The 14645-nt window shown below is 65.5% G+C and overlaps 2 protein-coding genes across 3 annotated transcripts; one reads left to right on the top strand and one right to left on the bottom strand.

Annotated features, from left to right (window-relative positions):
• Nucleotides 1–729: 729 nt before the first annotated feature.
• Nucleotides 730–9566, top strand: RTN3 (reticulon 3). 2 transcript variants are annotated; one of them, XM_087773004.1, is made up of 9 exons: nucleotides 730–941; nucleotides 4745–4801; nucleotides 5914–6714; nucleotides 7177–7384; nucleotides 8561–8699; nucleotides 8806–8875; nucleotides 9030–9076; nucleotides 9229–9287; nucleotides 9429–9566. In XM_087773004.1, the coding sequence occupies exons 1-9, from the start codon at nucleotides 833–835 to the stop codon at nucleotides 9472–9474; spliced, it is 1536 nt and encodes a 511-aa protein (XP_087629130.1). In that variant the 5' UTR covers nucleotides 730–832; the 3' UTR covers nucleotides 9475–9566. The 2 variants fall into 2 exon arrangements, with proteins under 2 accessions (XP_087629130.1, XP_087629133.1); XM_087773007.1 differs by lacking the exons at nucleotides 4745–4801; nucleotides 5914–6714 and having other exon boundaries at nucleotides 737–941.
• A 3007-nt stretch (nucleotides 9567–12573) lies between these two features.
• LOC148053582 (uncharacterized) lies at nucleotides 12574–14039 on the bottom strand. Its single transcript, XM_087772905.1, has 2 exons — nucleotides 13374–14039; nucleotides 12574–13305 (listed from the first exon to the last, which is right to left on the bottom strand). The coding sequence occupies exons 1-2, from the start codon at nucleotides 14037–14039 to the stop codon at nucleotides 12979–12981; spliced, it is 993 nt and encodes a 330-aa protein (XP_087629031.1). The 3' UTR covers nucleotides 12574–12978.
• Nucleotides 14040–14645: the final 606 nt, after the last annotated feature.

Below are 14645 nucleotides of genomic sequence, written 5' to 3'. Positions count from 1 at the left end.
ACAGGGGTGACCTGCGCGTGCCGGCGCCTATAGGGCGCTGACCCCTCCGGCCTCCCCCCCCTCCCCTCCCCGCCATATAGGGGACGCCCTATAGAGGCCGTCAGGCCGCGCCCTTCCCTATAGGGAGCTTTCTATAGGCCCCCTGCCTGCTTTAGGGGCCATTCTATAGCCCCCGGCCCCTATAGAGAGCACTCGGCGGCCCGGTTTGACCCACACAGCGCCATAAAGCCCCTCCAAGAGCATCCTATAGGACCCCCGACCCTTATAGGGGACGTCGTAGGGCACCGTCTGTCCTCGAGGCCTCACCCCTATAGCACTCTACAGGCCCCCACCCCCTTTAGGGGACACCCTACGCACCCTATAGGGGATCCTATGGATGGAGTGACACAGTGCGGCCCCCCCCCCATACCCTCCTCCCCCCTATAGGATGGCGCTGCTCGGAGGGCGGCAGGGTCACTCCATACCCTATAGGGGGAGGAGCCTGCAGGGGGTTTCCCTATAGGGGACCCCCCATAGCCCCCCGCCGCCTATAGACACACGTATAGCGGCGGAAAAGCCCGGACTACAACTCCCATCGTGCACCGCGCGGGAAAAAGGCGCGCCGTGCGCGCAAGTGGGCGGGGCTTCCCTCGGCCAGGGCGGCGCATGCGCAGCATCGCCCGGCTGCGGCGGGAGGGCGGCGGTTGGCGCATGCGCTCCGCCCCACCCGCGAAAGCCCCGCCCGGTCACGAAGCCCCGCCCGGTCGCGAAGCCCCGCCCACCCCGGCAGTCGGTGCGTGGCCGCCGCGCCGGACGGACGCGGCTTCAACCGGAGGCTCCGGCGTTCGCCGCCATGGCCGACCCCGCCACCCAGTCCCCTTTCGTCTCCTCCTCCTTCTCCTCCGGTCAAGCACAGCCCCAGCTCGGAGGCTGCGGGGGCGCTGGCTCCGCCTCCTGCGCCGGTAAGGGCCTGGCGGGGCCTGGCGGGGCCTGGCGCGGCCTGAGGAGAGGGGCGGGAGGAGAGGCCTTTGGCGGGGGGGGGGAGGTGAAGGGGGCTTAGGGGGGCAGAAGTGGGGGGAGAGGCGATTATGAGGGGGAAAGAGGCCTTGGGGGGCGGGTATAGGGGAAAGAGGGCTATGGGGGGAAGGTATAGGGGAAAGAGGCCTTTAGGGGGAAGGTATAGGGGAAGGAGGGCTATGGGGGGAAGATATAGGGGAAAGAGGCCTTTAGGGGGGAAGGTATAGGGGAAAGAGGGCTATGGGGGGAAGATATAGGGGAAAGAGGCCTTTAGGGGGGCAGGTATAGGGGAAAGAGGGCTATGGGGGGAAGATATAGGGGAAAGAGGCCTTTAGGGGGGCAGGTATGAGGTGAATAGGACTTAGGGGGGCAGAAATGGGGGGAGAGGCCTTTAGGGGGCGATTATGAGGGGGAAAGAGGCCTTTAGAGGGGAAGATATAGGGGAAAGAGGCCTTTAGAGGGGAAGATATAGGGGAAAGAGGCCTTTAGAGGGGAAGATATAGGGGAAAGAGGCCTTTAGAGGGGAAGATATAGGGGAAAGAGGCCTATGGGGGGCAATTATAGGGGAAAGAAGGCTATAGGGGGAAGATATAGGGGAAAGAAGGCTATAGGGGGAAGATATAGGGGAAAGAAGGCTATAGGGGGAAGATATAGGGGAAAGAAGGCTATAGGGGGAAGATATAGGGGAAAGAAGGCTATAGGGGCAAGATATAGGGCAAACAAGGCTATAAGGGGAAGATATAGGGGAAAGAAGGCTATAGGGAGAAGATATAGGGGAAAGAAGGGTATAGGTGGAAGATATAGGGGAAAGAAGGCTATAGGGGGAAGATATAGGGGAAAGAAGGCTATAGGGGGAAGATATAGGGGAAAGAAGGCTATAGGGGGAAGATATAGGGGAAAGAAGGCTATAGGGGGAAGATATAGGGGAAAGAAGGCTATAGGGGGAAGATATAGGGGAAAGAAGGCTATAGGGGGAAGATATAGGGGAAAGAAGGCTATAGGGGGAAGATATAGGGGAAAGAAGGCTATAGGGGGAAGATATAGGGGAAAGAAGGCTATAGGGGGAAGATAGAGGGGAAAGAGGGGTATGGGGGGAGGATATAGGGGAAAGAAGGGTAGAGGGGGAGGATATAGGGGAAAGAAGGCTATAGGGGGAAGATATAGGGGAAAGAAGGCTATAGGGGGAAGATATAGGGGAAAGAAGGCTATGGGGGAAGATATAGGGGAAAGAAGGCTATGGGGGAAGATATAGGGGAAAGAAGGCTATGGGGGAAGATATAGGGGAAAGAAGGCTATGGGGGGGCAAGTGTGAGGTGAATAGGACTTAGGGGGGCAGAAATGGTGGGGGGAGACCTTTAGGGGACGATGATGAGGGAAAAGAGGCCTATAGGGAGTGGATCTGGAGGCAGAGGCCTTTAGGGGTGTGATTATAGGGGATATATAGGGGATAGAGGTCTTTAGGAGGCAGGTATAGGGGAAAGAGACCTTTAGGGTGATAAGTATAGGGGAAAGAGGGTTTGGGGGGGGCAAACGTGAGATGAAATGGCCTTTGGGGGAGCAGACGTGGGAAGAAGAGGCCTTTAGGGGGGTAAATATAGGGAAAAGAGATCTATAAGGGGGACGATATAGGGGAAAGAGCTGTAGAGGGGGGCAGGTATAGGGAAAAGGGGCCTATGGAGGGGCAGGTATAGGGGAAAGAGAGCTATAGGGGGGCACGTATAGGGGAAAGGGGCCTATGGGGGGCAGGTATAGGGGAAAGGGGCGTATAGGGGGAAGGTATAGGGGAAAGAGAGCTATAGGGGGGCATGTATAGGGGAAAGGGGCCTATAGGGGGGCAGGTATAGGGGAAAGGGGCCTATGGGGGGCATGTATAGGGGAAAGGGGCCTATGGGGGGGCAGGTATAGGGGAAAGGGGCCTATAGGGGGGGCAGGTATAGGGGAAAGGGGCCTATGGGGGGCAGGTATAGGGGAAAGGGGCCTATGGGGGGCAGGTATAGGGGAAAGGGGCCTATGGGGGGCAGGTATAGGGGAAAGGGGCCTATGGGGGGGGCAGGTATAGGGGAAAGGGGTGTATGGGGGGAAGGTATAGGGGAAAGAGAGCTATAGGGGAGGCAGGTATAGGGGAAAGGGGCCTATGGGGGGGCAGGTATAGGGGAAAGGGGCCTATGGGGGGCAGGTATAGGGGAAAGGGGCGTATAGGGGGAAGGTGTAGGGGAAAGAGAGCTATAGAGGGGGCATGTATAGGGGAAAGGGGCCTATGGGGGGGCAGGTATAGGGGAAAGGGGCCTATGGGGGGCAGGTATAGGGGAAAGGGGCCTATGGGGGGGCAGGTATAGGGGAAAGGGGCCTATAGAGGAGGCAGGTATAGGGGAAAGGGGCCTATGGGGGGGCAGGTATAGGGGAAAGGGGCCTATAGGGGGGGCAGGTATAGGGGAAAGGGGCCTATAGGGGGGCAGGTATAGGGGAAAGGGGCCTATAGGGGGGGCAGGTATAGGGGAAAGGGGCCTATAGGGGGGGCAGGTATAGGGGAAAGGGGCCTATAGGGGGGGCAGGTATAGGGGAAAGGGGCCTATGGGGGAGGCAGGTATAGGGGAAAGGGGCCTATAGGGGAGGCAGGTATAGGGGAAAGGGGCCTAGGGGAGGCAGGTATAGGGGAAAGGGGCCTATGGGGGGGCAGGTATAGGGGAAAGGGGCCTATGGGGGGGCAGGTATAGGGGAAAGGGGCACATCCAGCCCCGCATCCTGCAGAAATGGGGGAAAATCCTGCAGAAAAGGGGCCGTTGATGCTTTTTTTGGGGGGGGGGGCGAGGTTGTTGGGTGGCCGGGCTGCTCCGTCCGTCCCCCCCGAGGGGGGAGGGGTTCCCCGGCATTTTCGGGGCGCCCTGACTTTGCGATTGCCGCCGGCGCACCCCAGTTCCCGTGGATTCACCCCAATTTTCACAGCCGGATGCCGCAGAGCCCCAAAACCCTGTGGTTTCACCCCAAATATCACGCCGGCAGTGACGGGGAGGGGGGGGCTTCCCCGGGGCTCCAGCACCGACCGGGGGGGAAGGTGGAGATTTCGGGGTGACCCGACGCCGTCCGCGCTCCGGCTGTTGTCACCCGGCGGTGACAACCGCTGCGCCGCAATCCCATCCCGACCAACGCGAGCCGGGTGGGGAAAATGGGGTAAAACCCCCCCAAATTTGGTCAAAACCGGATTTCGTCTGACGGTTTCACGTTGAAGAGGCGGCGGCGGGTGACACAACGTCACCCCGAAAAGGGGAAGCTGGAGGAAACCCCGTTCCCCCTCCGTGGTACAACCGGGTACCCCAAAACCCCCGGGGACCCCCCCGTTTTGTGGATGGGGGGGGGGCTAACACCCGGGACGACTGTGAAACCGCCGGCACCTGACACCCCCCCAATTTGGGGTAAAACCCTGTGGAAAAGGGTACGGAGACTCCAACCACGGGGGTTTGGGGGTGCTCAAGCCACCCCCCCCCCCGCCATCTGCCCGTTTTCGGGGTGAAGAGGCAGCGATCGGTTCCATTTTTACCTGGTTTCACCCCAAAAAAACCCCGCAGCACCCCAAAAAAACCCAAGCCGCCGGATACGCCGGGACGAAGCCTTGCTGCGTCGAAGTAAAACCCAATCCCCGTTTTGGGGGGGGGGGGGTGACACCCCAGCGGGTTTTCGAGGGGCTCTGGGGGGGGAGATTTTGGGGGCCCCCCCAAGGCTCCGAGCTCTCACCCTCTGTGTTTTCTTGCAGATCCCCCCGCTTCTTCCTCTTCCTCCCAGCCTGTCTCTCTCTTTGCGGCTTCACCAGGCAAGTCTGGCCCCCCCAAAAAACTTTCCTGCACCCCCCCCCAGGAAGAAAAATGTCGGGGGGGGGGGGGAACCCTAAAATGGCCCCCCCCTGGATTTGGGGGGGTCCCCAGTGCTGGGTTGGGGTCCCCGATGCCGCTGCGCTCTCCGTGCAGGCTCTGCTTAGGGGGGGGGGACGACACCCCCCAAAAACAGCCCCTGCTTTTGGGGGGGCTTCACCTGCGGCTCATTTTGGGGGGGCAAAGGGGTCGAGGCCCCCCCCCCAAAATGGCAGCCGAGGCTGGGGGGGGGGTTAAAACCCGCCAAACCCAGACATTTTTCTTTCCGTCTCTTTTTTTCCTGCTTATTAACATCATTTTTTCTCCTTCTTTTCGGGCGAGCGCCCACCCCGCCCCGGCTTCGCCCCCCACCCCCCACGGCTGCTGCTCCCGCTTTGCACGGCCCCCCCCCCCCCCCGCCCCCCCCCCCCGCTGCCGCCGCCGCTCGCCCGGTTGAGGAGGAATTCGCCGTTTTTCGTTGTTTGGCTTCAAAACCCAAGCCCCCCCCCCCCCCCCCCCGACCCGCCTGCGCCCGCGTCCCACCCGCCGCCGTCTGTGTCTGCGTGTGACACCCCCCCCCCGCCGCCTGGATCCGGCCCCCAAATTTGGGGGGGGGGAAGGTGAGGAGCCCCCCCAAATCTTCCTCCCAGCCCTGGAGGACCCAAAATCCCCCCGTCTTGGCCCAAAACGAGCGGGTGGGGGAGGCTGTGACCATGCTGGGGTCCCACACCCTTGGGGGGGGGGCTGAATCGTGGGCCCCCCCCCAAACTCCGGCCCCAATTTGGGTGTTTTTAGCCCCAAAACGAGGTCCCCAGTGGGACCCATCCCGGCGCCAAACCTCGCGGGTTTTGGGGTGTATTTGGGGGATTGGGGGGAGCGTCCGACTGTTCGCACCGCCGCGGGACCTGCTCGCCCCCCCCCCCCCCAGCATGGCTGCGCCGAAAGGGGGGGGGGGACACCCCCAAAAACGCCGCTTGGGGTGCAGCCGGGTGCATGGCGGCCCCCCCCACGCATGCCGCGCCCCCCCAAAATCCCCCTCCCCACGCCTGACTCTCTCCCCTCTCTCCGGCCCCAGCGGGCGCCGAAGCGGCACCGGGGGGGCAAGGAGGTCGGGGAGCCTTCCTCCCGCCCCCCCACCCCGCCGCCGCCTCCTCCTCTTCCTCGGGGGGGCCCCCCCAAAAAGAACCGGATTCCCCCGAGTCGCCCTTTGAGGTCGTGCCGGATCGCGCCGCCTTCGACCGGGAATACGGCACCGCCGCCGCGCTGCTGGGGGAGCGGGAGGTGCTGAGCCAAATCCCCGAGGATCGCGTCTGCGACTTCCCGGCGAAACCCCGCGCCGGTAGCAGCGGCGGCGGCGTCACCGCAAAGGTTCCCACCGGATTGTGCCGACAAACATCCGGCACCGCCGCGGCGTTGGAAGAGGTGTCCAAATGCGTCCGGGAGATGCACAGTTTTACCAACGAGTTGCTCAGCTGGGATTTGGTGGAACGTAATGGCGGTAACGGCGTCACCGGCGGTAACGGCATCACCGGCGGCGCCGAAGCCGACAGCTCCGGTGACTCCGACGACACCGTCATCGAGGAGGCGTCGGTTGAGGAACCCCCCGTCGCCGTCCCCCGGCACCGCGCGCCCGCCGGCGGCGCCGGCATCACCGCCGGCATCACCGGCATCACCGCCGCGCCGCCGCCGCCGCCGCCCCCCCTTCCCGAAACGTCCCCCCGTCCCGCCGCCGCTGCCGCCGCCCGGGACTGGGAGGAGGAGCGGCTGACCCTGCGGGCGCTGCGGGAATTGGGGGAGCCCCCCCGGGGCCCCCCGAATCCCCCCGGGGCCCCGGCTGAACCCCCCCCGGGCACCCCGCTCCTCCCCCGCCTGGCAGGTAACCAAAAAAAACCCCTTTTTTACCCCAAAACCGCCGCCGAGTCACCCCAAAACCAGGTTTGGGGGGGGGGGAGGGCGCGCTGCGGCCGGACCCCCCCAAAAAAAGAGGGGGTGCAAAAGCAAAGGGTTAAAAAGGGGGGATGTGGCCCCGAAACGCCGCTGGGCGGGGGGGGGGGGGGGAGCGCGTCCGCCTCTCGTTTTGGTGTAAAAAAGGAGGATTTTGGGCAAAACCCGCCGCCACGCTGGGGGGGGGGGGGGTTAATGAATGTTAATTTGTGATGGGGTTAATTAGCGGCTGTGCCTAACGAGGGGGGGGGGGGAGGGGGGCGCGGCGCCGGACTCGTTTTGGGGCGAATCGAGGCGAAGGGAGGCAAAACCGAGGACGCGACCGTCGGCCGCCTGGGGTGCGACGCCGGGTGCCCCGTGTCACCCCTTCTTTTGTCACTTACGTCCCCGACAGCCCACGACCTCCTGTTCTGGCGGGATGTGAGGAAGACCGGGGTGGTCTTCGGCCTCAGCCTCCTCCTCCTCCTCTCCCTGGCCGCCCTCAGCGTCATCAGCGTGGTCGCCCACTTCGCCCTGGCCCTGCTCTCCGTCACCATCAGCCTCCGCGTCTACAAAGCCGTCGTCCAGGCCGTCCAGAAGTCAGAAGAGGGGCACCCCTTTCGGTGAGGGGGTTTTTGGGGGGTCCCCACCCCAAATTTTGGGGGGGGGGAGGGGTTGGGGGACACCCCCCCCCCCCCCCTTCCCAGGGACGGCAGCTGGGTGAGGCGTTTGGTGGCCCGGCCGCTGGTTCCTCTGCGGGATGGAGGGGGGTTTTGGGGTGCTGAGGGGGATTTTTGGGGTGCTGAGGGGGATTTTGGGGTGCAGGAGGAGGGATTTTGGGGTGTAGAAGGTGATTTTTGGGGTGCAGGGGGGGATTTTTGGGGTTCCCCCCCTCTCATCTGCATCCCCCCCCCCAGGACTTACCTGGAGCTGAATGTGACATTGACCCCCAAGACCCTCCAGATTTTGGGGTGCTGAGGGGGATTTTTGGGGTGCAGAAGGTGATTTTTGGGGTGCAGGGGGGGATTTTGGGGTGCCCCCTCATCTGTGCCCCTGGACCTCAGGGCTTACCTGGAGCTGGACGTGACATTGACCCCCAAGACCTTCCAGATTTTAGGGTGCAGGGGGGCTTTTGGGGTGCTGAGGGGGATTTTGGGGTGCTGAGGGGGATTTTGGGGTGCAGGGGGGATTTTGGGGTGCCCCCCTCACCTGACTGTGCTCCCCCATCTTAACTAGAGCTGGACGTGACATTGGCCCCCCAAGACCCTCGAGGTTTTGGGGGGTCAAGGGGGATTTTGGGGTGCAGGCGGAGGGATTTTGGGGTGCAGGGGGGATTTTGGGGTGCAGAAAGAGATTTTTGGGGTGCAGGGGGGGATTTGGGGGTTCCCCCCTCTCATCTGCGTGTCCCCCCCCCCCCCCCCAGGACTTACCTGGAGATGGACTTGACATTGACCCCCGAGACCTTCCAGATTTTGGGGTGCAGGGGGGAGCTTTGGGGTGTAGAGGAGGATTTTAGGGTGCGGGGGGGATTTTAGGGTGCAGAACGTGATTTTTGGGGTGCGGGGGCGGGATTTTGGGGCGCCCCCCTCACCTGTGCCCCCCCCCACCCCACCCCAGGGCTTACCTGGAGCTGGACGTGACCTTGACCCCTGAGACCCTCCAGGTTTTGGGGTGTCAAGGGTGGTTTTGGGGTGCAGAAGAGGATTTTTGGGGTGCTGGGGGGGGATTTTTGGGGTGTTGGGGGGATTTTGGGGTGCCCCCCCCTCATCTCCCCCCCCCCCCCTCCCCCCCCCCCCCAGGACTTACCTGGAGATGGACGTGACCTTGACCCCCGAGACCTTCCAGGCTCACGCCGCCGCCGTCGCCCTCCACCTCAACCGAGCCCTGCGCTTCCTCCTCCGCCTCTTCTTGGTGGAGGATCTGGTGGATTCCCTGAAGGTACAGGGGCCTTCCTCCCCCTCCTCCTCCTCCTCCCCTCCCTCCTCCTCCTCCTCCTCCCCCCCCGAGCCCCCCAAAACTCATCCTCTTGTTCCCCCCCCCCCAGCTGGCCATGGCCATGTGGCTGCTGACCTACGTGGGAGCCGTCTTCAACGGCATCACCCTCCTCATCCTCGGTAAGAACCGGCTTTTTCACCCCCTCCCCCTCCAAAACAACCCCCCCAAATTTTGTTTTTTGGGGGGGGTGGCCCCCCAAAAGTAGCCCCGGGGGGGGGGGGGGGGCTTGGCCCCCGCAATGGTGCTGAGCCCCCCCCCCCGTCTTTCTCGCAGCCGAGCTGTTGGCCTTCACCCTCCCGCCCCTCTATGAGAAGTACAAGGTGAGCCCTAAAATTAAGGGGGGGTCACCCCCCAAAATGAGGGAGGAATCCCCCCAAATGGGGGGGGGGGCACCTTTAAAATAGAGGGGGGTACCCCAAAAAGGAGGGGGGCACCCCCTTAAACCCCCCCCCCCCCCGCTCCCCTCCCCTAGGTGCAGATCGATCACTACCTGGGCATCGCTCGCCGCCAGACCAAGGACCTCGTGGCCAAGTAAGCGCCGACGGGGCCCCCCAAATCCGTGGGACCCCCCCCAAAATCCGTGAGACACCCCCCCCCCTAAAATCACCGTGGCCCCCCCAAAATCACCGTGCCCCCCCCCCCAAGCCTCTCACCTCTCTCCTCTCCCCGTAGGATCCAGGCGAAGCTCCCAGGCCTGGCCAAGAAGAAGCCGGAATAAAATCCCGGGGGTGGCGGGGAAATATCGGGGTGCACAACCGGTGCCCCCCCCCCCCCAAAACCTCATCCCCCCCCCCCCAAAACTCATCCCCCCCCCCCCCAAAGCTCGTCCCCCCCCTCCTTTCGCACAGTGGCACCCGTCTGTCCTTCCCCCCCCCCCCAAGCCTTCATCGTGGGGCTGTCGGGGGGGGGGGGCTGCACCCCAAAAAAACCCCTCTCCCGGGGGGGGCTGCACCCCAAAAACCCCCTCCCGCTCCCCCCGGGGGGCTCCCCCCCCAGCTCGTTTCTCTCCCCCCCTTTTATTTTTTTTAACGTTAATTGAGGTGAAATGTCTGTAACTGCTGTAAATGGGGGGGGGGGGGGCAAAGCTCCTCGAGGGGGGCTCGGCCCCCTCCCGCAGCCCCCCAAAACCGCACTGCGCCCCCCCACCCCCCTCCCAAATCTGGGGGGGGAACAGGGGGACACCCCCCCCCCCCCCAAATCCGCCCGCAGAGATGCGGCATCAATAAAACACCGCGACGGACGCCTCCGCCCCCCCCCCCCACTTTGCGCCGGCGTGTGTCCCCCTGTCCCCCCCCCCCCCCAAAATGTCCCCCTGTCCCCCCCAAAATGGCCCCCTGTCCCCTCCCGCGTCACTCACGGGGCGTCCGGGAACGGGGTTTATTGGGGGGCGTCACGTACAAAAATGGGGGGGCGTAGAAAAAAATAAAGGGGGGGGGCACATAAATAGCGTGACACGGGGGGGGGGCGGTGCCACCGTCGAGGGGACCCATAGGTGCCACTGCTGGGGGGGGGGCACTGGTGATACCGGGAGGGGGCTGGGGACGCTGGGGGGTCTGTGTGGGTGTCCCCGTCCCAGTGTCCCCGTCCCGGGGGGGCTCAGGCGGTGCAGGCGGGGGGGGCTTCGGGGCGTAGGGAGAAGAGGGGGGCCCCCCCTTCCTCCTCCTCCTCCTCCTCCTCCTCCCCTGCGGCCGCTGCTTCGGCCTCGGCGGCTGTGGCCTCCTCCTCCTCCTCCTGGGCGGGGCTGGGGGGCTGCGGGGCTGGGGGGAGCGGGGACAGCCCTGTCCCCCCCCCTCTGTCCCCGGGGGGGGACGTGCTTGGCCCCCACGGTGGCCCTGTGGTGGCCCCACAGCCCCCCCAGTATTCCCAGTGTCCCCAAATCTCCAGTGTCCCCGTGTCCCCATGTCCCCATTTACCCCCAGTGTCCCCATTTACCCCCAGCGTCCCCATGTCCCCACACCCCCACAGTGCCCCCAGTGTCCCCATTACCCCCAGTGTCCCCACGTCCCCAGTGTCCCCGTTGCCCCCAGCGTCCCCACATCCCCAGTGTCCCCACACCCCCACAGTGCCCCCAGTGTCCCCATTTACCCCCAGTGTCCCCACACCCACACAGTGTCCCCAGTGTCCCCATTTACCCCCAGCATCCCCACTGCCCCCAGCGCCCCAGTGTCCCCACACCCCCCCAGCGTCCCCATTGCCCCCAGCGTCCCCACGTCCCCAGTGTCCCCACACCCCCACAGTACCCCCAGCGTCCCCATTAAACCCAGTGTCCCCACGTCCCCAGTGTCCCCGTTGCCCCCAGCGTCCCCACATCCCCACAGTGCCCCCAGCGTCCCCATTGCCCCCAGCGTCCCCACGTCCCCAGTGTCCCCACACCCCCACAGTACCCCCAGCATCCCCATTACCCCCAGTGTCCCCACGTCCTCAGTGTCCCCGTTGCCCCCAGCGTCCCTACGTCCCCACAGTGCCCCCATTGCCCCCAGTGTCCCCACACCCCCACAGTGCCCCCAGCGTCCCCATTACCCCCAGTGTCCCCGTTGCCCCCAGTGTCCCCGTTGCCCCCAGCATCCCCATTTACCCCCAGCGTCCCCATTGCCCCCAGCGTCCCCATTGCCCCCAGTGTCCCCATTGCCCCCAGTGTCCCCATGTCCCCAGTGTCCCCACACCCCCACAGTGCCCCCAGCATCCCCATTTACCCCCAGCGTCCCCATTGCCCCCAGTGTCCCCATTGCCCCCAGTGTCCCCATGTCCCCAGTGTCCCCACACCCCCACAGTGCCCCCAGCATCCCCATTACCCCCAGTGTCCCCACGTTGCCCCCAGTGTCCCCGTTGCCCCCAGCATCCCCATTTACCCCCAGCGTCCCCATTGCCCCCAGCGTCCCCATTGCCCCCAGTGTCCCCATGTCCCCAGTGTCCCCACACCCCCACAGTACCCCCAGCATCCCCATTACCCCCAGTGTCCCCACGTCCTCAGTGTCCCCGTTGCCCCCAGCGTCCCCACATCCCCACAGTGCCCCCATTGCCCCCAGTGTCCCCACACCCCCCCAGCGTCCCCATTACCCCCAGCGTCCCCGTTGCCCCCAGTGTCCCCGTTGCCCCCAGCATCCCCATTTACCCCCAGCGTCCCCATTGCCCCCAGTGTCCCCATTGCCCCCAGTGTCCCCATGTCCCCAGTGTCCCCACACCCCCACAGTGCCCCCAGCATCCCCATTATCCCCAGTGTCCCCACATCCCCAGTGTCCCCGTTGCCCCCAGCGTCCCCACATCCCCAGTGTCCCCACACCCCCACAGTGCCCCCAGCATCCCCATTACCCCCAGTGTCCCCGTTGCCCCCAGCATCCCCATTGCCCCCAGTGTCCCCACAGCCCCCAGCGTCCCCATTACTCCCAGTGTCCCCACAGTTGCCCCCAGTGTCCCCATTGCCCCCAGTGTCCCCACGTCCCCAGTGTCCCCACACCCCAGCGTCCCCATTGCCCCCAGCGTCCCCACGTCCCCAGCGTCCCCACACCCCCACAGTGCCCCCAGCATCCCCATTACCCCCAGTGTCCCCGTTGCCCCCAGCGTCCCCATTGCCCCCAGTGTCCCCACACCCCCACAGTGCCCCCAGCATCCCCATTATCCCCAGTGTCCCCGTTGCCCCCAGCGTCCCCATTGCCCCCAGTGTCCCCACACCCCCACAGTGCCCCCAGCATCCCCATTGCCCCCAGTGTCCCCACGTCCCCAGCGTCCCCATTGCCCCCAGCGTCCCCACGTCCCCAGTGTCCCCACACCCCCACAGTGCCCCCAGCGTCCCCGCGTCCCCAGCGTCCCCACAGCCCCCAGCGCCCCAGCCCCCCCGCCCCCCCCCCCCCGTCCCCCTCTCACCGGCGTCCCCGCCGTCCCCCCGCCGTCCCCGGCAGGCGCGCAGGAGCGCCCCGCGCTCGGCGGGCCCCAGGCGCAGGGTGGCGGGGTGGGCGGCCAGCGCGTGGCGGCGGATGTCCCCGAGGTGCAGCGAGGGCAGGGCGCGGGCGCAGAGCAGGCACCGCAGCCGGTTCCCCCCGGCCTCCAGGTCCAGCAGCAGCTCGGCCCGCAGCCACCCCCGCAGCGAGTCCCCTCCCGGCCGTCCCCGCGTCACCGACGTCCCCGCGGGGGACGCTTTGCCGCCCCGCGGGGACGGGGGACGGGGACAGCCCCGACGGCGGGGACGGGACGGGGACGGGGGGCCTGCGGCGGGGGGACAGCGGCCTCAGCCTTGGCTTGGGGGGACGGGGGACAGCTTGGGGACAAGGGGACACCTTGGGGGCCTTGGGGACAGCTTGGGGACACCATGGGGCCTTGGGGACACCCTGGGGACAGCTTGGGGACAAGGGGACGCCTTGGGGGCCTTGGGGACAGCTTGGGGACACCATGGGGCCTTGGGGACACCCTGGGGACAGCTTGGGGACAAGGGGACACCTTGGGGGCCTTGGGGACAGCTTGGGGACACCTTGGGGCCTTGGGGACACCCTGGGGACAGCTTGGGGACAAGGGGACACCTTGGGGGCCTTGGGGACACCTTGGGCCTTGGGGACACCTTGGGGACAGCTTGGGGACAAGGGGACATGTTGGGGACCTTGGGGACAGCTTGGGCCTTGGGGACACCCTGGGGACAGCTTGGGGACAGCTTGGGGACAAGGGGACATGTTGGGGACCTTGGGGACACCTTGGGGACAAGGGGACATGTTGGGGGCCTTGGAGACAAGGGGACACCTTGGGGGCCTTGGGGACACGTTGGGGACAAGGGGACACGGGGGCCTTGGGGACACGTTGGGGACAGCTTGGGGACACTTTGGGGACAAGGGGACACGTTGGGGGCCTTGGGGACACGTTGGGGACAAGGGGACACGGGGGCCTTGGGGACACGTTGGGGACAGCTTGGGGACACTTTGGGGACAAGGGGACACCTTGGGGCCTTGGGGACACCTTGAGGACACCCTGGGGACACCTTGGGGGCCTTGGGGACAGCTTGGGGACAAGGGGACATGTTGGGGGCCTTGGGGACACGTTGGGGACAGCTTGGGGACAAGGGGACACCTTGGGGGCCTTGGGGACACCTTGGGGACATGTTGGGGACAATGTGACACCGTGGGGACACGGGGGACACTTTGGGGACACCTTGGGGACATGGGGGGGACCTTGGGGACACCTTGGGGACACCTTGGGGGCCTTGGGGACACTTTGGGGACACCTTGGGGACACCTTGAGGGCAAGGGGACACCTTGGGGGCCTTGGGGACACCGTGGGGACATGGGGGGACCTTGGGGACATGGGGGGGCACGGAGCCACCGTGGGGCCCTGGGGGGATGGGCAGGGCCTTGGGGACAGCGTGGGGACGCGTTGGGGACAGCCGAGCCCCGGGTCCCTGGGGGGGGGGGGAGGACACACAGGGGCTGGGGGCGGAGCCCGACCGAGAAATGGGCGTGGCCTGGGGAGGGGCGGGGGGAGCGGGTCTAGGCCAGGGTGTTGTTTGGGGGCGTGGTCTGCCAGCGTCGGGGGGCGGGGCTTGCCTTAGCGTGTGGTTTAAAAGGGGCGGGGCACCATTTGAAGGGGCGGAACCACGCGGAAGGGGCGTGGCCCAAATGAAAGGGGCGTGATCGACATTTAAAGGGACACGCCCCAGGTTTATGGGCCCTACAGTAAAGGAGGCGTGGCCCGCATTAAAGGGGCAGGGCTTAGCTTAAAGGAGGCGTGCCCAGCTGGGGGGGGGCATGCGGAAGGGGGCGTGGCCTGCATTTAAAGGGCCATAGCTCATCTTAAAGGGGGCGTGGCCCACATTTAAAGGGCCATGGCTCATCTTAAAGTGGGCGTGGCCCACATTTAAAGGGCCACGGTTCCAAGGGTGGGGCCCACATGGAAGGGGGCGTGGCTTACATT

Source organism: Nipponia nippon, unplaced genomic scaffold (genome assembly GCF_047370975.1).
Source record: "Nipponia nippon isolate SJK-2023a ecotype South Korea unplaced genomic scaffold, ASM4737097v1 scaffold_38, whole genome shotgun sequence".
Classification (NCBI taxonomy): domain Eukaryota; kingdom Metazoa; phylum Chordata; class Aves; order Pelecaniformes; family Threskiornithidae; genus Nipponia; species Nipponia nippon.
Note: the sequence above shows the minus strand (reverse complement) of the source record. Positions and strands in the feature narration are given on the sequence as shown.

Bases quoted from the DNA above. Each gene is read 5' to 3' on its own strand.
- RTN3 (XM_087773004.1), top strand. From the start codon at position 833: ATGGCCGACCCCGCCACCCAGTCCCCTTTCGTCTCCTCCTCCTTCTCC. The intron at 4,802-5,913 runs GCAAGTCTGGCC...CTCCGGCCCCAG, and splicing joins TCTCTTTGCGGCTTCACCAG to CGGGCGCCGAAGCGGCACCG. The intron at 7,385-8,560 runs GTGAGGGGGTTT...CCCCCCCCCCAG, and splicing joins GAAGAGGGGCACCCCTTTCG to GACTTACCTGGAGATGGACG.
- LOC148053582 (XM_087772905.1), bottom strand. From the start codon at position 14,039: ATGTCCCCAAGGTCCCCCCATGTCCCCACGGTGTCCCCAAGGCCCCCA. The intron at 13,306-13,373 runs GTGTCCCCAAGG...GCTGTCCCCAAG, and splicing joins GTCCCCAAGCTGTCCCCAGG to GTGTCCCCAAGGCCCAAGGT.